General features: G+C 37.7%; 2 protein-coding genes across 4 annotated transcripts; one reads left to right on the top strand and one right to left on the bottom strand.

Annotated features, from left to right (window-relative positions):
• Positions 1–216: 216 nt before the first annotated feature.
• On the bottom strand, positions 217–6,041 carry LOC110371277 (uncharacterized oxidoreductase YjmC). The gene is made up of 9 exons (XM_064038167.1): positions 5,875–6,041; positions 3,439–3,592; positions 2,879–3,067; positions 2,671–2,786; positions 2,325–2,423; positions 1,684–1,770; positions 1,431–1,539; positions 1,060–1,220; positions 217–609 (listed from the first exon to the last, which is right to left on the bottom strand). Exons 2-9 carry the CDS (start codon positions 3,587–3,589, stop codon positions 445–447), a joined length of 1,077 nt encoding a protein of 358 aa, XP_063894237.1. The 5' UTR covers positions 3,590–3,592; positions 5,875–6,041; the 3' UTR covers positions 217–444.
• A 7,049-nt stretch (positions 6,042–13,090) lies between these two features.
• Positions 13,091–18,006, top strand: LOC110371306 ((2R)-3-sulfolactate dehydrogenase (NADP(+))). Of its 3 annotated transcripts, none has more exons than XM_049845028.2 (9): positions 13,091–13,221; positions 14,780–14,938; positions 15,153–15,341; positions 15,774–15,889; positions 16,145–16,243; positions 16,515–16,601; positions 16,884–16,992; positions 17,193–17,353; positions 17,684–18,006. In XM_049845028.2, exons 2-9 carry the CDS (start codon positions 14,788–14,790, stop codon positions 17,846–17,848), a joined length of 1,077 nt encoding a protein of 358 aa, XP_049700985.2. In that variant the 5' UTR covers positions 13,091–13,221; positions 14,780–14,787; the 3' UTR covers positions 17,849–18,006. The 3 variants fall into 3 exon arrangements, with proteins under 3 accessions (XP_049700985.2, XP_063894388.1, XP_063894389.1); XM_064038318.1 differs by lacking the exon at positions 13,091–13,221 and adding an exon at positions 13,692–13,764; XM_064038319.1 differs by lacking the exon at positions 13,091–13,221 and adding an exon at positions 13,865–13,997.
• The last annotated feature ends 5,177 nt before the right edge of the window (positions 18,007–23,183 follow it).

Raw genomic sequence — 23,183 nt, 5'->3', positions numbered from 1 at the left:
GCTATTGCTGGTTCAAGTAATAGGAATATATTAAATGCTATTTCATAATCTTCTTTCCCTAGTAGTGATTTTAAAGGCACTTTCTTTTTATAACGCACTGCATTCTCTACAGTCACGTTGCTAGATGGATGGTAAAGGTTTATTTAAAATGTTGATTGATTATTTGCTTACTATTCATCAATGATAGGTCGAAATAGAAAACTGCAAAACACAACCTTTTGTAAATACTTATTTAATATTCTGTATATAAAAAAATAATATGGCATTTTTCACAATTTTTCACTTATGTTTAACTTAGAAGGCACCTTGATATAATTAACATCTTTGACAGTTTCCAGGTTCCGAATGCGCGATGGCAACTGTACGTCAGCAGAGTGATACCGAACATGGATATCACTACCTACTCCTAAGACTATAGCAAAATAAATGAAGTTGTCCCACAAACTAATCGAGTGACACTTCCATTGGCTTAACGTTGAGTTTTTTTGCCAGTGCAGCACTGGACTCTATTTGCTGCTTGACATAAGACACCGAGCCTGTAGTATCTGCTAAAGCCGCTGCTTTCTTTTCCTTGTCTCCTGGAGCCAGCACTGGCAGGTTGGGATCCGTCTGAAAAGAAAAAGGAAGAAATAAATAACTACTAAGCGTATACTAAGGGGATCGAAGACGATGCAATTCTTTTTGGGAGGTACATAACTGTATCTTAACGGTTGGTAATAAACAAAACTCTGGCTAGTTGTGAAAATGTTTTATACATTGTCTAGTAAAGCTAGCAGTGAGGTCAACGATCAAATCGTCTACAGTCGTTGAAAGGTTTTAAAAGGACAGCTACATGGCCTTACATGGGCATACTTTTGCGTATCTGATTTGCTGCTAAGTTCTTTTTAGTAGTAGCTACTGCCCGGAGTAAGGAGAATAGAGATTGTAAGCGTTCTCGAATACGTTACTTCGGTTGAGAGGTGACCTGTACAAATTGTCGAGAAGGTAGGACAAACTAGTCGTTTCTTAGTAGATCCATACAGGACGGCACCAGACTAAAAAACATAAAAATATGCTCACAGGTTCTAACTGCCGCCAATGTTGTATGCAGTCAGCGAGACGGTCTCCGAAGCCTGGGGCGAAGCACTCTGGGTTGACAGCCACGAAGCAATGACCCAGGTTGGCTGGCCCACCGTCTCCACCGTGGGACCACGATCGCACATGGTGGCCATATTTAGCACCTGTAAATTTGAAGAGAATGGAGGTTTACTTTATGTTTGCAAGTACATAGTTTAGCTGTTCCTTATTTTTGTTTGATCATGCAGTTGTCAGACCTGGACGCTCCATCAAATAGCATCTAAGTTTGTTCGTATTTGCTATCATAATTAATACTTTATTCGGAGACGACTAGACATCAATGTCATTGGTACAATGTTGATGTTGGTACTGACCTGATAATACTCCACAGAACAGCTCAACCATAGCGGCTAGTCCAAATCCTTTGTAACCTGATGTCAGTTCACCACCGCCAAGAGGCATAAGACATGCTGTTTTGAAGCCCTGAAAATCAAAATCGGATATCGGAATCGAATAGTATCAAGCACAATTTTTGTTGGATCAAAAACTGATGACACTTTGCACCTAACTTCAGAAGAGATTTTATGTATCTGTATATATCTAAGTATCAGTACATTAATAACTCACCAGTTCAGCATCTTTGGTTTCTTTGCCATCAGGTCCCTGCGCCCAACCGCTCGGTAACGGCTCGCCTTTCCGACGCTGCATCTCAATCTAAAAGTTTTTATTTGATAAAAAAATTTGCAATGCCAATCTAGGACAATCAATGGACGATCAATGGAGTATAGGTACTTAGCTATTTTTTTTTAGATTATCTATCAACAAGAAAAAGAAATCCGAGAGCATTATTTATTTTTTAAACAGGAGCTTCAAATTGTTGGTTCAGGTTGCCCGGGTAACTGGATTGAAGAGATCAGATGTAGGAGACCGCCTCGTGTAAATCTCTGGTTCACCGACTCAGTTGCATCCGGTAGACGGGAAGCGAACCCTAACTTAGGGAAAGAGCTTGGCATGACTTTATTTAAAAATACTTTAAAGATGATGAGTAAGAATATGGACGGATATAGTGGAAGAGGCAGACCAAAGAAACGAGGGATGGATTGTGTGAAAGTAGATATGGCAAGAAAGAATGTTACTTGTGAGATGACGGCAGATAGAAGAGTATGGAAGGAGAAAACATGCTGCTCCGATCCCAAATAAAATAGGGATAAGGGCAGGGGGATGATGAAAATACTTTCGTACTTCGTTGCAATGTTTTGTCCGCTTACCTTTCCAACTGCAACTGCTGTGGTAGCCATGTCGAGGTAGAAGGATTCGCCCTGCGATGCTTGTGCCACTACCGACAGAGGATTTGTGCCCAACGCCGACTGAAAACGGAGAAAATAATGCTCGATAAATTAAAGGGCTAAAAAATGTAAATTAAAGGGGTAAAGGCTAGCTAAATAAAGGGGAAATATTTTTGATAGGTTTTCTAAAGGCACTCAATGTCACAGTTGGTGTTGAAGGAGGTTAAAAATGACTAGCGCATTTCGCAATTTCTTTACTTAGCTGGCGAGACGGTTCCGGTCACATCATTTCTTGAGTGAGGATATAGTTTACTAGTAGGTAACTGACCTGTTTACTCCTTGTAGGTGCTAGCAAGGGTGACGTGTTTGTAAAAGCCATGCCTATCATGCCTTTATCGGCTGCTTTTTGAGACCAAAATCCTGCCATACCGTTGTGATTAGAACCTGAAACGAATACATGAATTGTTAAGAAACAAGAAGGTGAAACAGTGGTTGAACTTTTAGGAAATCTGATTAATTTTTCTCTGTTTTGTTACCTTTTACAGAGACCCACCCTACTCCGGTTTCTTGGGCCTTCTTGATAGCTATGTCCATAGCGAAATGGCTGGCAGTCGCTCCCAGTACGTTGTTGGCATCCACCCATGCTGTCGACTGGGTCTCCTTCAGCACCGTTGGCTCGTTGTTAGGCTGGCACGCACCGCTTATGATGTCGTTTACATACATCTCTGGAAATTATTAAACAATTTTGTAATGTTGTGGACGTTCGTATTGAGCGGATCAAGAGTTTCGTTTGATAGTATTTGAGAGAGCTATGAACCAAGGATGGCAAAGAACGAAAAAAATCACGCATGACAGGTTCCACCACAGGATCAACCATCATTAAGTGGGGACACTTATTGTGACGGACGAGAAACGGTACACGGACACACTATTGGCCGGTTTTTTTTGGTAGGTATCAGTTAAGCCTGAACTGTATGGGGCCTAAAAATCTTTCTGGTTATGGACCTATTTACACTCTTGCCACTGGGTACAGGTCTGATCACACAGGTAAGGATTGAGCTTCTTCTCAAGTTTATTAAGACTGCATTGTACTCACCTAGCCTATTAAGGCCATGACTGGGATGACCGAACCTGTCAGCCTGGATGAGTAGCTCGGCTTGCTGTTCAGCTGCCCTGGCCGCTGCCCCAACTGCCTTCAGACAGTCCGTCATGAACCTCAGGGCTTCTGATGTTGCCACTTTACCCATTTGCTGAAATTACAAGTAGGTATAGACGCATTTTCAATATAATCATCATCATTTTCCAGTAGGTCATGAATGAAAGTTTTTTTGCGATTTAAATTAGAATCCCGGAGATTGCTTGTTTTGCTAGCGAGAGACTTTTAAGTACACTTCAGGATTCACCAGTGCAATCACTAGTTGGTAACAACTTTCGTAATTGGGAGATATCATTTTTTAGCTTTATCAGTCATTAAGCCAAACAATATTGACAAAATCATTTCTTTTATCAGTTTGTTTGTATTAAGAGATAAGTCGCGAACACAACAATCCATTCAATTACGTCATATTATAAAACAATATAAATGTAAGCTGTTACAAGGATGTAAGAGTACATAAGTAAATTATAGGTATGCGAGGGGATCGCAATTATGTCTTCAAGCAAATAAATAAATTCGAATTCTTCATTATTTTCTCTTCAAGTCAATCAAGCGAGAACACCTCGTGCTTTAGGTGTCAATTTTGTATAATAGATTATGTATGTTGTTAGTATTTAAGGTAAGTAAAGTATATATCTATGGGCCAATGCAGCCTGAATATAAAGGCATTTGAAGAAAAGAAAGAAAATGCTACAGGATTGATGCCGAATGCTGGTTTATGTTCTTGCGAAAAGTTAAACTTATCCAAGGACAGTGTGACTGTGACTTTAGCGAAAAGTTAACTTAGGTACTATTTGTATCTCTTCATTTACGGGGACCAGTACCTAATTAGAGCGTAGTACAGGTTAACGTTATCTCTACAGTTACATACATATGTATGTACATAGTTAGTATGTTTAAAACGTTACGAAAAATTTTAACAGAGAGACGATATTCAAACGAATGAGGATATGTTTCGTTAAAACCATAAAGAATAATAGGTCTCTGAAAAGAGGAAAACTACATATTCAGCAAATCGTACTTTGATGGAGTAACAGAAACATACAATTTAAATCATCAACATTTATTTGTATGTGGTTTTTATACATTTATGGTTCGTAGGTAAGCATAAAAGGAGATGCCTAATGAATGATAAGAGTTTATAAGATAAGTTTCAGAGGAAAACTTAATGAGGAAAATTTTATCCGAATTCAAAAGCGCAATATTATTTATGAGTATAAAATGTACGGAGATAGGTACCTAATGAGAGAAGAGGTTTGCTAGATCAGTTTCAGAGGAAAACTTAATGAGGAAAATGGTATCCGACTTCAAAAGCGCAGTTTTATTTTTGTGGATGTACTTTGTGTTTCGCAGAATTACTCAATCTAAATTGCATAAATTGATCTTGCGCGCCATATGACCGCTGCAAAATACGGTCTTTCCTCTATGACGCATTTTTTTTAAATTCATTGGAATTCCGAAGTTCGATTCAATTGTTTTTGACATCATCAATTTTGTGCGGCAAGTAAGTACCTAATATACATGTTTCCCTATATTTTTGGTACGAGATTTTTACAGTTTTTCCTTCCTTTATATGTAAATGGCTAATTTATTTATAAGTTTATTGTATTATTCTGATTTTAGGTCAAGGTTTGTAATATGTGTTCTTGCTATGCACAATTTAGTTTTGAATTCATATAGATTTTTAAGTAATTGTGATGGCGTTTAGCCATAATAAAACACTGCGTGCATTTTATTGCTGTAACTGCAGAAATAAGAATCATTATTACGTTATGGTTGACGTCAACCAAATTCAAGGTTCAAAGCATTAGTGGTACAGGCTGGAAAATCAATATGAAAGCCATTAAATCCCACTAAATCACGCGATGCATAATGCATAGGTTTTTGCATGTTTATCCTATAGAGTACACAAAAATGACAGACTGTTTTTATAGGCAGGCTATTTATTGCTAAAGCAAGCAGAATTCTGCAGACTGAGTTATGTATTAAATACTTTACTTTTCACAGAAAAACAAACGCACGACAGACATGTCGTTGACTCCAGAAACAAACGCAAAAAAGATTCTGTCAATATGAAACTTAAGCACTTTGAAATAAAGACTATGACGCATAACTGAGCTGTTTACTTAAATAATCGTCTGCTAATTGACGCCGAAGAACTCTGTTAACTGTTTTAATTCTTTAACAGCAACAAGAATTGGGTCCCTTGTTATGAAACGAGGCCCGTCCCCAATCACCCAATATTATTATGACAACACTGATAATATACCTCCATAGGTACATGTGTGTGTAAGTATCTGTATATCTAATATTTACAAACAAAACACGCCCTCATAACCTATTTGTCAATCGATAGAGTAAAATTAGCATACTTACATAACTAAAGAGGCGCCCTTCTTCGAAATAAACCTGTTTTATGTATTGTTTTTGGTTTAATCGCGTTTTAAATCAAGTGTTACACACACAGGTTATAAATACGTGCGCTCGCGACGACACGGGCCGGTAAACTGATTTAAGAAGCCGGTTGTTAGGTTAGATAATGTTTGCAAAGAGAATTAGGTATTTATACTATTAATAAAATTGGCGTACGTTTATAAGTGCATGTATGGGGTATGATGTTCCAGGAAACCGTGGCTATATTTTTGTAAATATTATTGCTCATCTCTGAGTCTACTGTGGCCTGACCAAAGAGTTAATTGATTATTAAAACGCAACTTTTTAGATTCACGATGATACGAAACTTAAAAAAGAATTTATTTTTGTTAGCTTTCCTACTGCGTTTAGTTTGATGTGGACTTTTTGGTAAACTCTAGTTCTGTTTGAACATGATTTTAATTTATTGTAATCATTTTAAGTGTTGTTGGGTTTCCTTTGACAGAGATGGTAATATTACTACAATTTATCTCTTATATTAACAAGTCAAGAACGGAAAAGCGGGGATGAAAGAAAAATAGTTAAAAGGAAAATATTCATTCAGTCTCATTCAGTCTCCTTAGCCTTCAAACACTAACTTATTAGTTAAATTAAATTATTATTATTCTTTATACACAAAGAAAAAAGACAGTTTATTAATATTATGAAACTTAAATTAATTTGCTAACACAATAAGAAGGTGCGTCTAAAACAATTAATAATTTTGCAAATTGATGTTCTATAGGTACGTGTAATATTTTTTTCTTTACAGGAAAAATACACTTTGGTTTTAATAGAACGCAAAAGAAATTCTAGAGTTAATAAATAGAATTTGCTATACCTATAATAACTACTACAGGCTTAAAGCAAGTTAGTGAGTGTACAGTGACACCGTAGACAAAATGACATGGGTCATAGTATAGGACAGCGGTTCCCGAATTCTTTTGGCTTCGGAACCCTTTTCGTTTCACAATTTTTCGGCGGAACCTTAGCTTAAGTAAGACGTAAATACACTTAGGTAAGGCTCGTGGCGTGTGGTAGCGCACCAAATGGTTATATGGTTGGAGACATATTCAGTATACTCAGGCGTATCATGGCTATCTGCCACACGGGCCAGAAAACAATTTAGCCGCCCTTGACTTTGTGTATTATATGAATAGTTTTCAGTTTGTAGACTGACAAAGTAAATGCAAAAAGAAATAGATTGGGTTTGTACAGGTGCGAGGCGAGCGAGCGCAATTTTTTTTAACTAAAAAAAGAAGTTCCAAGCACCCGCCAGCATTGAAAGACATTCAGTGGTAGCTAGTATCACGAGCGAAGCGAGCGCGAATTTTTTTTAGTTTAAGTACCTACTCAAAATAAACAAAACCACTGTAAATTAATAAATTCTCAAAAAGTACAATATCCACGCAAAAAAGCAATGCAAATGAATAAGCAGCTAGCAAAGAAAGCGCTATTGCTTTTTCTGAACCAGAGGAATAAAAAATAAACATCAAAGGAAACCTCGACGGAAGAGCGCAAAAATTTTCGGTGTTGGATACTTGAGCAAAAACGAACATAAAGCATCACCCGTAACATGGAGTCGCGAGCGAAGCGAGCGCGAAATTTTCCGATTCGCGAAGGCGCAAAAATTGGAAATAATGTCACACTTTGATCCATGGTAAAAATAGCCACTGGAAATACTCGTAAACCGTGTCATTTCCCGTCCTGTCAAATGTATGAAAACGTATAATAATAGAAATAAGCCCAAAAAAAATGCGGTGATTTTTGGCCGACTCGCTACATACTTTTGTCGATTGCCGAAGACCTGGAGGTATTAAGTTAATCTACAATTTGTAAAAAACGGAATTAAATTATCTGCTGCCGTGCCCTTCCCCCGCCACTTGTCGCGAAAGTACGAGACTTACACTCCCGAGTGGTACCCACCTACATGATGCCTAAATGGAATTTTGGAATGCAATATTTAAAACAATTTAATTGAAAATGAAATATGAAAATCTTGAATTTTCCGCGGAACCCCTGAGGGCCTGTCATGGAACCTCAGGGTTCCGCGGAACCCCATTTGGGAACCGCTGGTATAGGAGTAGGTACGTAAATATAATACCTACTTGGTCATTATAGTGGTACCTGTTATGTATTTCAACGGATTATTTTCCTTATCTGTTCTACTTGTTCTCTCCTGTAATGTGGTAAGCAATTAAGGAAATATTATGAAGGTAATGGTCTGGTGTTTCTGGTGATAGAGTAGGTAGGCTATAACTGGGTAAATTAATAGCAAAAGCTTTAGATGTATTATTTAAAATTTGTACCTAGGTAATAAATCTATTACCTACCTACTTCTTGTAGCTTAGTGTATTTATGGGACTGCGAGCAATAAAAAAAGTACTTCTAGTAACTATGTAAATTTTTTATTATTTTTCGGAAAATTTTTAAGAGGAAATAGGTATATGCGTACCTAATTCCTAAGTAAGTACTAAATACCTAAGTACTAAATACCTGCCGTGTAGCGACGGCTTAAGAATACATATGTCGCTACCCCTTCTTCCAGTGGGTGTCGTAAAAGTCGACTAATGGAGTATAAAATGCACCAAACACCAGTGCAAGAGAAGGAAAACTCGGAAAAAACCCTCTATCAACCCGTCTGGCCAGCGTGATAGCAGTAGGCTAAATACCTCTATGAGCAGCACAAAAAAGCCACGGCCCCTAGTTCCCGGCAGTCCCGCTATTTCTGGTCACGGTGGCGACCGTGGTTACGGTGGGACAGGGGGTGCGAAGAATCTCCGGGTTACGGGAGGCCACCAAACACAACTGACTCTTGCGACGTACAATGGCCGCACGCTACGGCTTGACTCGCATCTGGCGCAACTCGAGGTGGAACTTGGGAAGATTAGGTGGCACATATTAGGGTTATGTGAAGTTCGAAGAGAGGGGGAGGACACCATAACCCTCGAATCAGGTCACCTAATGTACTTCCGAGAGGGAGACCAACAATCCCAAGGTGGCGTTGGGTTTCTGGTTAATAAGTCCCTAGCTGATAACGTTGTGGAGGTGTCTAGTGTGTCGAACAGGGTAGCGTACCTTATCTTAAAGCTCACCAACAGGTATAGCCTCAAGGTAGTGCAAGTGTACGCACCGACCTCGACACATTCAGACGATGAAGTGGAGGATATGTTTGATGATATATCAAGGGCCCTCCACTTCACTACAAAGACCCATTACACCGTTGTCATGGGGGACTTTAACGCTAAAGTGGGAGTACAGATTTGCGGCGAATCGGCAGTAGGATCCCATGGATTTGGAAGCAGGAATCATAGGGGCAAATGCTCGTCAACTTCCTCGAACGTGAGGGGCTCTTTTGATGAACTCTTTTTCAAAAGCAGCCCCAAAGGAAGTGGACGTGGCAAAGCCCCGACACTATGACTAAAATGAGATTGACTTCATCATGACGAACAAGAAGCACATATTCAGAGACGTCTCCGTGATCAATAGGTTTAATACCGGTAGCGATCACCGACTTGTCCGAGGCTCTCTGAATATTAACTTCAAGGCTGAACGTTTCCGTCTGATGAAGGCCAGGCTCCGACCAACACTGCTCCAAACCATGACAGGATCTGAAACGTTCCAGTCAAATTTGGAGAACCGATTTGCCGCCGTGGAAACCACAACAGACGTTAACCAGAACCACGAATATGTGGTTCGGATCCTCAGGAGGAAGGTTCGAGATTCTGTAACATGCAGCGTAAGGGCAAGAAATCAAAGCTTTCGGAAGAGACATTAGGGCTTATGAAGAGACGACGTGAAAACCCGCCTGTCACTTCGTCAGCTAAGCGGGCTCTAAACCAAGAGATCAACAAGCACGTACGACGCGACCTCCGGTGCTCCAATACTCTTGACATTGAAAGAGCAATTGAGCTGAATCGGGGGTCAAAGGTGTTTGTACAATCTCTTGGAAGAAGCCACTTGACGAAGCTGACCACAACAAGTGGAGAAGTCGTTTCTTCGGTGCCGGCAGTCCTTTCGGAAGTGGAAAATTTCTATGGCCGGTTATACGCATCGCATGCATCTCGACCTGATCCCGGAAATGAGGATTCTAGAGCCACATTAACGCGCCATTTCACCGAAGACCTGCCAGAAGTCAGCAGTGGCGAAATCGAGATCGCTCTGAGACAGCTCAAAAATGGAAAAGCCCCTGGCGAGGATGGCATTACAACAGAGCTATTAAAAGCAGGAGGAAAGCCCGTACTGGGGGAGCTCCAGAAGCTTTTTAATGCCGTCCTGTTTGAAGGGAGAACTCCAGAGGCGTGGAGTAGGAGTGTTGTCGTCCTGTTCTTCAAAAAGGGAGACAAAACCCAGCTGAAGAACTATCGACCCATTTCCTCCTAAGCCACGTATATAAGCTGTTCTCAAGAGTGATCACGAACCGACTTGCGCGAAGACTCGACGAATTCCAACCACCGGAGCAGGCTGGGTTTCGAGCGGATACGGCACCATAGACCACATCCACACAGTGCGGCAGATTATACAGAAGACCGAAGAGTATAATCAGCCCCTGTGTCTAGCATTTGTGGACTATGAGAAGGCCTTTGACTCGGTTGAAATCTGGTCTGTTCTGGAGTCCCTGCAGCGTTGTCAAGTAGATTGGCGATACATCCAAGTGATGAGATGTCTCTACGAAGCCGCTACAATGTCCGTCCAAGTACAAAATCAGCAAACAAGGCCCATACCGTTGCATCGAGGAGTGAGACAAGGGGATGTTATTTCCCCGAAACTGTTCACTAATGCAATGGAGGATATGTTCAAGACGCTGAACTGGAAAGGACGTGGCATCAACATCAATGGCGAACACATCTCTCACTTGCGATTTGCTGACGATATCGTCATCATGGCAGAAACGCTGCAGGACCTACAACAAATGCTGAACGACCTGGCTGAATCTTCTCTACGCATCGGCCTACGGATGAACTTGGACAAAACCAAGGTCATGTTCAATGAACATGTTCTACCGGAACCGATTGCGATACACGGCGCCGTTCTCGAAGTTGTTCGGAAATATGTATACCTCGGGCAGACATTGCAGTTAGGTAGAAACAACTTTGAGGACGAGGTGAATAGGAGAATTCAGTTGGGTTGGGCTGCATTTGGGAAGCTACGTCGAGTCCTAACATCGTCGATCCCACAGTGCCTAAAGACGAAAGTCTTCAATCAGTGCGTCCTACCTGTCATGACTTACGGAGCCGAAACGTGGACACTGACGGTACGGCTGGTCCACAAGTTTAAAGTCGCTCAGCGGGCTATGGAAAGGGCTATGCTTGGCATTTCTCTGAGGGATCGCATCAGAAATGAGGTAATCCGTCAGAGAACCAAGGTCATCGACATAGCCCACCGAATCAGCAAGCTGAAGTGGCAGTGGGCTGGCCATATTAGCCGAAGAACCGATAACCGTTGGGGTAAACGAGTTCTAGAGTGGAGACCACGCCTCGGCAAGCGTAGTGTAGGACGTCCTCAGGCACGGTGGAGTGATGACTTGCGCAAGACGGCTGGCAGGAGCTGGATGCGAGTAGCCGAAAATCTATCTCAGTGGCGTGCACTTGGAGAGGCCTATGTCCAGCAGTGGACTGCGATAGGCTGATGATGTACCTAATTCATCAACACTAAAAATAAAAGTGGTAGGTACGATTAAAAATTGAAGTATTGACGAATACATTTAAGATAAGTGAAGCAACTCATTTAATCTGATGATGATAAAATCAATGACTTAATCCAGACAGACTTGCATGCTACTTAGCATGTAGACAGTCTTTGCTAGGATGAGTTATATTTAACATATCCAAACTTTTTAAGCTAGGGTGAGAAACCGAGAAAATGCATGTCGTAATCGAAACGTGAAAAGATTAAGGTCCTATGAAGCTGCAATCCTGAGATGTTGCTTGCATGTGCTTTATTGCTATCTCTACGTTTGAGGAAAATATCATCTTATATACCTACTACTAGCGATCCGCTCCGGCTTCGCACGGGATAATAGGATTATTTAATGTATAATAATTAATAATTTTATTAGACACTATTTAATGTATGTTATTATACATATAAACGTTCCCCTTTAATCACTCTATCTATAAAAAAACCGCATGAAAATCAGTTGCGTAGTTTTGAAGATTTAAGCGTACAAAGGGACATAGGGACAGAAAAAGCGACTTTGTTTTATACTACCTATGTAGTGATTATTTCTTAAATTTTAATGACGTTTCAACATTCTAGAACAAAAATAATGTACAACAAAGTCAACGTACTATCATTTTATGCTAATTATCTGCGTACGATCTTATTGTCACGTAGATCTAGACACACGGCAGTGTGTCCGCCAAGTTCGAGCATTCATAGTTTCTCTAGTTACTATTCACAGTACCTATATCGACATTCACCTTGACTGGAAACTGTCAAGGTTACATCTGTTTCTTTGATAACGGGATTCCTTCTTGATTCTACAGTACCAGCTGTTATTTTGTTTTTTAAAATTGATTGATTGGACTTTGAATCATCGTTAAGATAGTCATAAAAATTATTACAAGCTCGCTCTAAATTATTACAAAATTTTCGTAAAAGAAACGATGCATAATTAACTTTTTCCATGAAAGTTCATATTAAAAGTAACCGATAAAATCTGTTTATTAATATACCTATGTTTTTGTAATTTTTCACTATGTAAAAAAATTCTTGGAAGCTCTTTAATTTTAAAAGATGTTTCAGCGGAATCGTAAACAAAATATGAAGTACAGATTAATCTTTATGAATTGTAAGTAAACATTTGTTAGTCTGACGTCTAAAGATAGGTTCGGCCGGGTTGGAAAAAAGTAGCTTACTTTACTTACAAGAGATAGGTAAATTACACTGAAAGAAAAGGCAATTTCAGGCTATTTCCATATAATAAAACAATGCGCAATTGTGTATTGTATACCTAACCTACATAATTATATTAATGATAAGTATGTGAGATAACTGTAACAAGATACATATGCTATGATTTGTTCCTAATTACGTTTTTATGTTTCGACTTTCGTTGAGATTTTTCTATAAATGTATGATATGTAACAGGAGATTTTAACCTTATGAGCTGGGTCGTTGATTTTGGCCAAATGTGTTATTATGTACTGAAAAGCGTAACTATTATAATTAGTGTATAATTATCACTGTTTTTACATAGATACCGTTTTGAGTAAACTGTATTCAGATAACTGTCAGTTTATTGTTTATACGTTTGTGTAGTGCTCGTCTTAATATCAGTTATATTTCTCGGTTATAACTTGTAAAAAGGTAAAATTAACAGCAAATACATTAACAGTTTATTAAAGTACCGTACCTCGTTATATTCATCATCATCAGCCTTTTTATCGTCCCACTGCTGGGCATAGACCTCCTCTCATACAGAAAAGAATTGAGCGTTAATCACCTCGTTTGCTATATGCGAGTTGGTGACTTCAGACTTTATAGTCCAAGTTTACTCGAGATGTTTTCCTTCGGCGTTCAATCAGTGAAAAATCGCGTCCTTATATTACCAATACCAAATTCTACTAAAATCTGAGCATCTACAAAATTCTGCTGAAACTCAGTTCAAACATCAACTAGAGGTTATTTCCCATTGATCATTACAGCTTTTCGCAAAAAAGAAAAACATATATACCCCACTATTCAGGTGATTTTTCAAAAATTCGGAGAGTGAACGGTCAAATTGATTCCGGATAACTTTGCCTCATTTTCCCGACAATACTCCAAAAAAAGTTTTACCTATTACGTACTTGATGTTGATTGATTTCCTCGTATTTCACCAAAATGTCGAGGTCGACACACAATGCGTAGGTTAGAAAACTCAATTATTTCCCAATCAATGTAAGCTTTCTGTGCAAAGTTTTTTCCAATAATTTTGCGGTTCAGTGCAGAAGATTTGTGTTATTTTTTGTTTATTTTCTTGATACAATATAAAACGGTGCGTTTTCCCTATTCTATAGTTCAGTGGCTAGCGTCTTGTGTTAAAGAAATTTGATACCGTAGTCTACTATAAGTGTAAAAGGTGTTGTTAAAACGAACCTGAAGTGAGTGTTTTTTTCATAAATGTGATACTGTAGTATTAAAAGAGACATCAACAAATATTGAAAACTTAGCAAGATTTATTTTACCTACCTACTAGTTGACCCAACAAACTTCGTATCGTTTAAACCTCCTCTGGACATCTACGAACATTTCAGAACCAAAATTAACCAAATTGGTCCAGCCATTCGATATAAGATATATGAATTGACTTAAAAAGTTTTTATTTATATGGCGACTTACACTTACCTACGGTAATGGATGATAATCATTATTAATGATATGATAGAATGTCATCATAAACAATAAAGCAATAATTAGATAGATTAAGTTATTATTTATTTTGTGTTGTTAAGGAAAAGTTTTGGTAACAAGCTCTTCCTTTGATGTGCTTTTGGGAAGTTTAACTAACACCCTATATTTACTCGCACTTTCTATCAACCACATACAAACCTCAGTAGCAGCTCTACATTACTGGGAACTTTCTTCACAAGACATACATTAATATTGTTCAGTCGTCAACAACATTAGCATCTTACAAACGCGCTCTTAATACTGCTTCACATTTTCTCATTTACTCATCATATCATTATTATCTTCATATTTGCTCACACATATTAGTTTCAAATAATACAGTTCTAGCCAGTTTTCCCGACATAGTTGTAATTTGTTAAATATATCCCACATTCGTTGAAGTACTCCAGTACGTAGTAGTATGTATGTTAATTGATTTTGGTATATTGACTTCTTGGTGTTCTATAACTTTTTTTTCCAAATGGTGCCATAGACACAGCCATGCCAGAGGTAAAGTTAGAAGAGGTGCGCCGGTTCATGGAGGACAGCCTGAAGGCAGTTGGGACTCCGGAGTCGGAAGCGAAGGCCCACGCTGACCTGCTGATGCACGCAGACACTGTGGGACATTACAGCCATGGCTTGAATAGACTTGGTAAGTTTGGGAATATTTGAGGAATTTCGTGAAACTAGTTTCGAAATTTTTGATGGTTTGGCGACAAAAATACATCTCTTGCGTGAGCAGAAGACTCTTCTGCTCACGAAATTAGCCACCATTAAATGTTTTATAAAATGCAGTACCTAAGTACACCTTTTGAATTTGATACACTACATATGACTACTAATATACTACTTATATTTTTGTACAGAATTCTACATAAACGACTGCCAATCCGGGGCGTGTGTACCTACAGCCAAGCCTGAAGTTCTTAAGGAGTCAGGAGCGACGGCCTGGGTAGACGGACATAATGCTCTCGGGGCTACCGTCGGCAACTTCTGTATGGACGTAGCCATCAGGAAAGCTAAGGATTGTGGAGTCGGATGGGTTTCTACTAAACGTGAGTTTGTTACGATCCATTTTTATTCAGAATTATCTTCCGCTATGGGTTTTCCTCGCGCTCCGAGAGCTGCTTCCAGTAGCCAGATGGTGACAAAAACTATTCTATGACCTTCTCCCGGGTCTAAGCAGCTTCCTCTCTATAATTTTTAGCTTAGATGGATCAGCCTTGCTTGAATTATAAGTAGTGTAACTAACACGCCTTTCTTTTAAATCTATATAGATGGTTTTTTAGAACGATCATAAAATGTTGCCAGGAAGAACCCGGAATAATCTTCTAAGAATATAGATAATCTAAAAATTCTGTCAATAGATACATTCTTTTAAGATAGCCAGGGTATATTTATTGCAACTCATAATGTTAAATAGGTACTCTAATCTTGATTCTGAGGTATTGAAGGTGTCTGTTGCCAACTTTTGTCATGATATCCAGGAAGCAACCACTTCGGCATGGCAGGCTACTGGGCTCTGAAGGCGGAACGTGAGGGGCTAATAGGCATGGCATTCACTAATTCATCGCCTATCATGGTTCCTACTAGGTCGAAACAAGTAAGTTATTTCACTGCAAGTAAAGAGTTTATATATCGTTTTTACCTGGTGTACCTAAAAATTGATTTAACTCTTCCAGACGTTAGAATTTTTAAATGTTGAAATAAGAGAACTTCAGCCTCACATTTATATACCTACTATGGATAATGTATTCTTGATTTGTTATTCGTAGCTTATATACCTACAATGTCTTTTTATGAGTTCCAGTTCCTGGTTTAACAAACTGCCTACTATAATAAATCTTAAAATTTTCAGAGGGCGTTGGGTACAAATCCTATAGCAATGGCAGCCCCGGCTACTGGCGGCGACAAGCTCGTGGTCGATATGGCCACTACCACAGTTGCTATGGGGAAGGTAATTATAGCCACATAATCATAATCATCTCACCAACATGCATGCCAGTGAGCTGAATATGGGAAAATCCCCTGTGCTTGGTCATAGCACGAATAATTTCTGGACGTATATAGATCTAATAACTCTCTTACCGGATCTTATATTTATTATCTATAGGTACGGCAATACTGATAATATTATGTTATTTATTATCAAACATATAAAAGTCAAATTATCAGGATTCTCACTCATACATTATGTGCTAATGTCCTAATAAGATAATAATTTCCAGATTGAAGTTCAAATCCATAAGGAAGAGCCAATACCGCAGGGTTGGGCCCTCGGTCCTGATGGGAAGACCACCACTGATGCTAAGGCTGTAAGTTTTTCATGCCTACTCATTTATTAAGTGCAATCTTAGGGTTAGCCAGCTTTTATTTATAGCTTAGGTGTTTTTTATGGGATATTATGAAACAATTTAAGATTGAAAAGTCAATTAATATCAAAGTCAAAGTCAAGGTTTATGGCAATGACCTCACTGACATTATTTTTAAATGGGAAAGTACCTGACTCTTTATTTTTATCGGGATGAAGGGAGTACTTTCCTCTGGATGGAGGTACATACGGCGGTCGGAAGGGTAATTTCTTCTTATTTCTTCAGGCGTTCAGTACGGGTCGTTTGATGCCTCTGGGTGGAGAAGAAAAGACTAGTGGATACAAAGGATATGCCCTCAGTGCTATGGTGGAGATGTTCTGCAGTGGATTATCAGGTATCAATGCTGAGAAGCTGTCCAATTTTATTGTTTTATCATAAATGGAATCTGGGTAAGAAGAAGAGATACGCAGGTAGCTATTGGTGATTAATAATAAATAATAATATGGTCATTATATTGTTGTTATTCGTTTGGTCGACGTTGAAGAATTGTTTGTAGACACTTGTTCTTCTTCTAATGTTGATTCCACGTTATAGGGTCAAAATCTACGCACAACATCCGTGGTTGGGAGTTGACCAGCACCCAAGGACCTCCAGACTTGGGGCAGTGCTTTGCAGCGATAGACCCTGAATGCTTCGCTCCAGGGTTTGCGGAGAGGGTCGCTGATTGTCTTAACACATATAGGAGTTTGGAACCGGTATGTTTATCATCATCATCACCCTTTGTATTTGTAATTGAAGTTGTTAATGACCGTAACAAAACAATGGGATCTTCATTGGGAAATATATTTAAATATCGTAAATGTTTACGTTATCTAACTATATATTTTTTGTGTCCTGACACTAGAAGTTTAGAAAAGAGACTAATTGCTGGTATTACTACCTATTTATGAGTTAATCCAGAATTATTTTGCATGTAGTCCTTGAACGAATATGATAACCTGGTCGGAATTCATCAATGACATCACGAACCTTTCAGTATAAGTGTAATTTGGTCTTTTTAGAGTATTTTTTAACTTCCTTTTCAGGTGGACCCTGCACTGCCTGTATTAGCTCCGGGAGATAAGGAAGACAAGATTGGCAAGACGACATTAGCTAAAGGGACCATCAACTATCCAGAGAAACAAATTGAAGCTATGCGTGTGATGGCTGAGAGGATCGGAGTCCAACCTATACAAACTGTTTCTGCCTAGATAGAAGATTTTAGATAAATTTTTGGATGACTAAAATTAATATTTAAGTAATACTGTATTTACTTAAGTTATTAAATCTTGTAATCTTGTATAAGGTAGTACGGTACGGTAGTATCTAAGGACGTATAGAAAAATGTTGAATTCTATTAATAAAACTATATATGTTTTTTAAGTATTTTCTACGATTAGCAGTTAAGTTACAGAGAAAGAACTGCCTGCCTTTTGCACACTCTTAACATTGTATTTGCGTGCGAGTGTCCTAATAAAATTACGCAATGAATCTTCTGATCAGTAAATTAGCCACGATAAAGAGTTTAATAACATGCAATACACCTTTAGGTAGTTTCTAGCAGCTATCTGATCCTTTGATAATCGTTTTGCGGCTTAACAATGCCCTTGTCTTCTTGTTTTTTTCCTGTTAAGAGATAACAGTATTGTTACCTACCTAGTACCTACCCCTGCTGAGATCATCAGCGTAAAACATATTGGATGAGTCGATTCAGAAAGAGACCGTATATCGAACCGGATTAAATTGTTCATAATCTTAGATTATACAGATTAAAGTCATTTGCACAGTTTTGGTTTGTTTTATAAAGAAGCGAAAGTAAACGGAAGGTTTTTTATGATGTCATTTTGACTGCTCTTTGAAAGTTGGGTACTTAAAAGATGAAGCACGCTACACCGTGCCACCACCGCACCGGCCGGAGCCGGTCGCTATGGGGAAGGTTATTAAAATCACTTTTCGAACTGTTTCTTATTATATTACCTATAGATATGACAAATCCATGACATCGAGCAACAAGTTAAAGTGAGATTACCATTAAAACTTGCAAATGATGTGCTAGTATCTTTTTTAGGTACATATTTCCTAATTAAGTTATCATTTCTAGATGGAAATCCAAATCCATAGGAAAAGCCAATGATACCACAGGGTTAGGCCCTCGGTTCTCATGGGAAGTCCACCACTAACGCTAAAGCTATAAGTTTTTAATGCCTTCTGATTTATAGAGAGCAATGAAAATGTAGCTACATTGCCATTCTCTTAGCTTAGGTGCTTTTGTATGGCTGAATCATGTGTTATGTATGTTAAGAAACTTATGGTTGGGAAGTCAATTTACATCATCATCTACAAATACCTAAATTATAGAGAACTGTGTACATTTATAATTAGGTAACTGAAATAAGTTATAAATTTTTTTTGATTTATATTTTATGGCAATTTCCTCAAAAATACTTAAAAATACTAAAGCGGAATCACACTAAAATTGTTCAATCAATTTTTCTTATCCGGGTGAAGACAGCAAGAAGAAGTTTTCCCTGGACGGAGGTGAAACAGCGATATGCTAAATATCAACATGATTATTACCATCAGATGAAGCAAAAAGTTACACGGTTAATTACTTACTTCATGTTTAAGGCGACATAACTATGTTTATTCGGAAGCACGTACTACTTCATTTCTTCATCATCATATAAAACCCACGTTACTAAAAAATCTAAAACATTTATTGAAAGTAGGCTAGTTTTCAGCACTTTTTCACCTCAAAATAATAAAAGGACAGCAACCCCTTTACCACTTCCGAGTTATGGCGGGAAAAAAGAAGCGATTTTCCACTGTCTCCAACTAAAGGGTAACAAACAATGAAGGAGAGAGCTCCTCCTTAATGTGTTAAGTAGATGGAATGGAACCAGTGTACATTGGTGTTCGCCTTGATGCCGCCAGACTAGACCGACTAGATTCCACGCAATTTAATGCACCTCGCAACGCACAGAGACCAAGTATGAAACAGAATTGGAATATCGTCTTGCGGCATGTCGGGATTCACATATTGTGCCTACTTGGATTTAACTAACCCTCCTAAGGTTTCATGAAAAATGTAAGTCGAACTTTCAGATATAGCATTTCAGGAATAGTTGCGGATAAAAGAACTGTCAGTAGAGGTAGTTGTTGTAAGATATGGCAAATAAATTGTTGAATATCAAATATCAAATAGTAGAATATCAAATATCAAGTACTAAGAATGTGATGGTCCCACACTCTGGGAGTAAGCTACATATATCCCACTGCAAAAATATGCTTACTGCTACTTACTTATACTTAGCCGAACGCATTAATTAACAAATACATAATTTAACTCTACCTATTGTTGCTTCTGTGTCCAAGTTTGCATATCAATATCTTGAAGGTCAGCAAGGTATATTGTCTTTCGGAAGGGCTCGGTCCCTTACACTTGATCGACAAAGGCGTAATAATGAGGATTTATTAAATTCACCATACCAAACAAATACCAACTCAAAATCAAATAAATAATATCCACAGTTATTTTTAATTTAAAACTTCCGTGAGAAATAGACTCGCCGAAAATAATTGTTAATAATAAGCAATTAAGTCTTTGAAATTAAATTATAACTCTTATAAACAAATTACTATTTTTTGCTGCTTTGATAGCTATAAACAGTACAACTTCCTTTTGGGCTTCGACGCTTCTCCGATGTGGTGTCAATATTTTTATAAATAGTTGGTAACTATATACCTACCTACAGCAAAATTTTGTATCTAGAATATGTTTTATGAATGTTCTTTTTATATCGCTATAATAGACATATACAGATTTTTTTTTGGTAGAAAATCATCAATTGACCGCTCCCGAGGAAGTGTCAGACTCTTACTGACTAAAACCCATCAAGTTCCTTTTTTGCTCCCTTTGTGTACGGAGCTGTGGCCGTCCTGGAAATATAGGTACCTACTTATATAAACTGAAGACAATTATGTTGGTTGAAAATTCTATCCAATAGCAGGCAATAACATAGAGCTGCAATCTCAAGCTGAAATAGTTTTATTTTCTCACATCTGTGATCTTTATCTATGACAGCGCCGCGTATCGAATGCGTACTTAACGCATTTATCGTGTCTCAGCGCACGTTACATGTTCTTGGCAATGGCTTTATACGTTAGGTCTTTATTCACTGTCAGTTATACTGTCGCTTTTTGCCTTTTACTTACCATTTACTAGAGTAATTAGTAGTACGGTAACTTTGTGGGAATTTGCACCTGGTGTACCGGAGAAAAGGTTATATTACGCGTCGGAATGATAGAGATAAAAAGACATTTATCAAACGTAGGCTGAAAATTTGCATTTTTACAAATAACAGCCCCAAAAATGCCCACACTTCACCACTCCGTAAGTGTTTTTGCTGCATATGCAAAATGTCAGTTCATGCAACTCATGTTCATGCAACTCTGACTTAAAATTAAGTTTCCAAATTAATCTTAGTATTTATTTTGGTTTTACGATTATTTTATTGGATACAAAGACTGATTACAAGTACTTAGCTAACAGGCTTTGAGACCAATTCTATCAGACATCTAGAACTTGAGGCACTACAGTCATAAAACTTAATTATTTTAATAAATGCATAACTTAATTAACCTTTTCTGACTTTGTTATGTCTAAATTTGTTATTTTTGTAATTTGGAGTGTTTTATTTATGTTCTAAAATAAGTTGATGGACTGTTTAATTTTTAGATGATCGTCTGTTTTATTTTGAAGTTAAGCAGCTTACACAACGCACCGAATAATTTAAGCAACATACGTAAAAAAGCTTAAAAGCTACCTAACTACATCCGGTTAGACTGGAAGCCGACCCCAACATAGTTTGGGAAAAAGGCTCGGAGAAAGGAAGACGTAAAAAAGCTTCTTTTAACTAAGATAGGGTACTGTAGGTTCGAGCGTGAAAAATACGTAAAGCTAGATAGGTTTTAAGACATTACAATTCAAATTTCTGTTTAGGAACTTTTTGCGATTTATGAGATGTTATTGAGCAATATACATCACACACATAAGGACATAAGGTCACATAACGTCGTCTTAGAATGAAAACCTCGGAAATGCATTTTTTTTTTCAATATTTTTTTATTGCATTTCTCGGAAGATAAATCGTAAAAAATATCGAATACTAATCCTTTTCCTGAAAATTTATTTTTTGCATTTACGAGGTTTTCACTCTAAGGCGTCGATAAGGACTACGTAAGTACATCAATTTGTAAGTCTAAAAAGTCTCATAGCGACAAGCAGAGCCGTGTGAAACCTCTTTAAGCTGTGATTTTAATTTAGCTACAAACATACATTACATTGTATTTTTCTTAGATTATGACTTTAGCAATAATAAATGCATAAGTAATATATGTTTTTTGTAATATACATTAAAGTAATTAACGCTTGGGATTCCTACAAACCGTTTAGTTGTGTGGCACGTTAATTAAGAGGAAACTTCTAGTTCTGACTGCATAACTTAGTTCTAACAATGTTATTAGATATCAATTATAGATCTTGCATAAGATTTTGAGGTTTTATCTACTTCCTTTTCCTTAATATTCATAGTTTTTAATTGATCAAATTAAAGTGTTTTATATTTTGAATTGCCAAACTGTAGATCTCTTTCAGGCCATGTGACAACTTTTTTTAAGCTTTTATTTTTTTGAAGACAAAAGTGAGACTGAAACGAATTTTGAAGTAATAGTGACTCATTTTATGTAAAAACTAGCCGTTTTCCTGCGGTTTCACCCGCGTACTGGGAACTATAGCCCATACCGGAATAAAATATGTACGTTACTCGTGGTTTTATGGTCTTTGTCGGGAATAGTGAAGCTTTTCAACAGTGAAAGAATTTTTCATAATGGTTTACTTAATAGTTTCGGAAACTTAAGGATACACACAAAAAATGTTTCTTCTTTATTATATTAGTACAGATAACTAGGTATACATATCAGTAAATGATTTATTTTAATTAGGTGTATCAACATATGAACCGGATCCACGTGTTTACTACAAGGTGTAGGTAGGTAGTATGTTAATATTTATGTATGTAGTAAGTAAAAAAAAACTAATGACATCTTTACAATCAGGGCTTCATTTCCCAAAAAAAAAAACATTTTACATACAATTAAGTCGTGCACGAAGGAACATTAGGAACATTAGTAGCAAATGGGAGGATTTTAAATGGAAGTACTTTTTACTGTACATTAAGTTTTTTTTTTAATTTAACAGCAAGGGCATCAATGGAAATGTTTTTGACATTGCTCATGAATGATGTTGTACTTATCTAATTACTTGCTGAATATTTTTAAATAAGAATTCACTAATAAACTATGGAAACTTTTAGCTCCATGTTAAAACTTCTTCTTCTTCTTAACGTTTATCCCGTCTTGTGACGGGGTCCGCTTTATCTTCTTGTATCTTCTTCTTCCACTTCGCACTATCCAGGACATCTTCCGCTTCGAGTTCGCAGATTTTCATGTTAAAACATATACAGGAAAATATTTTATATCTCTATG

This window comes from Helicoverpa armigera, chromosome 15, assembly GCF_030705265.1.
Source record: "Helicoverpa armigera isolate CAAS_96S chromosome 15, ASM3070526v1, whole genome shotgun sequence".
Classification (NCBI taxonomy): domain Eukaryota; kingdom Metazoa; phylum Arthropoda; class Insecta; order Lepidoptera; family Noctuidae; genus Helicoverpa; species Helicoverpa armigera.
This window is presented reverse-complemented; position numbering and strand designations above follow the sequence as displayed.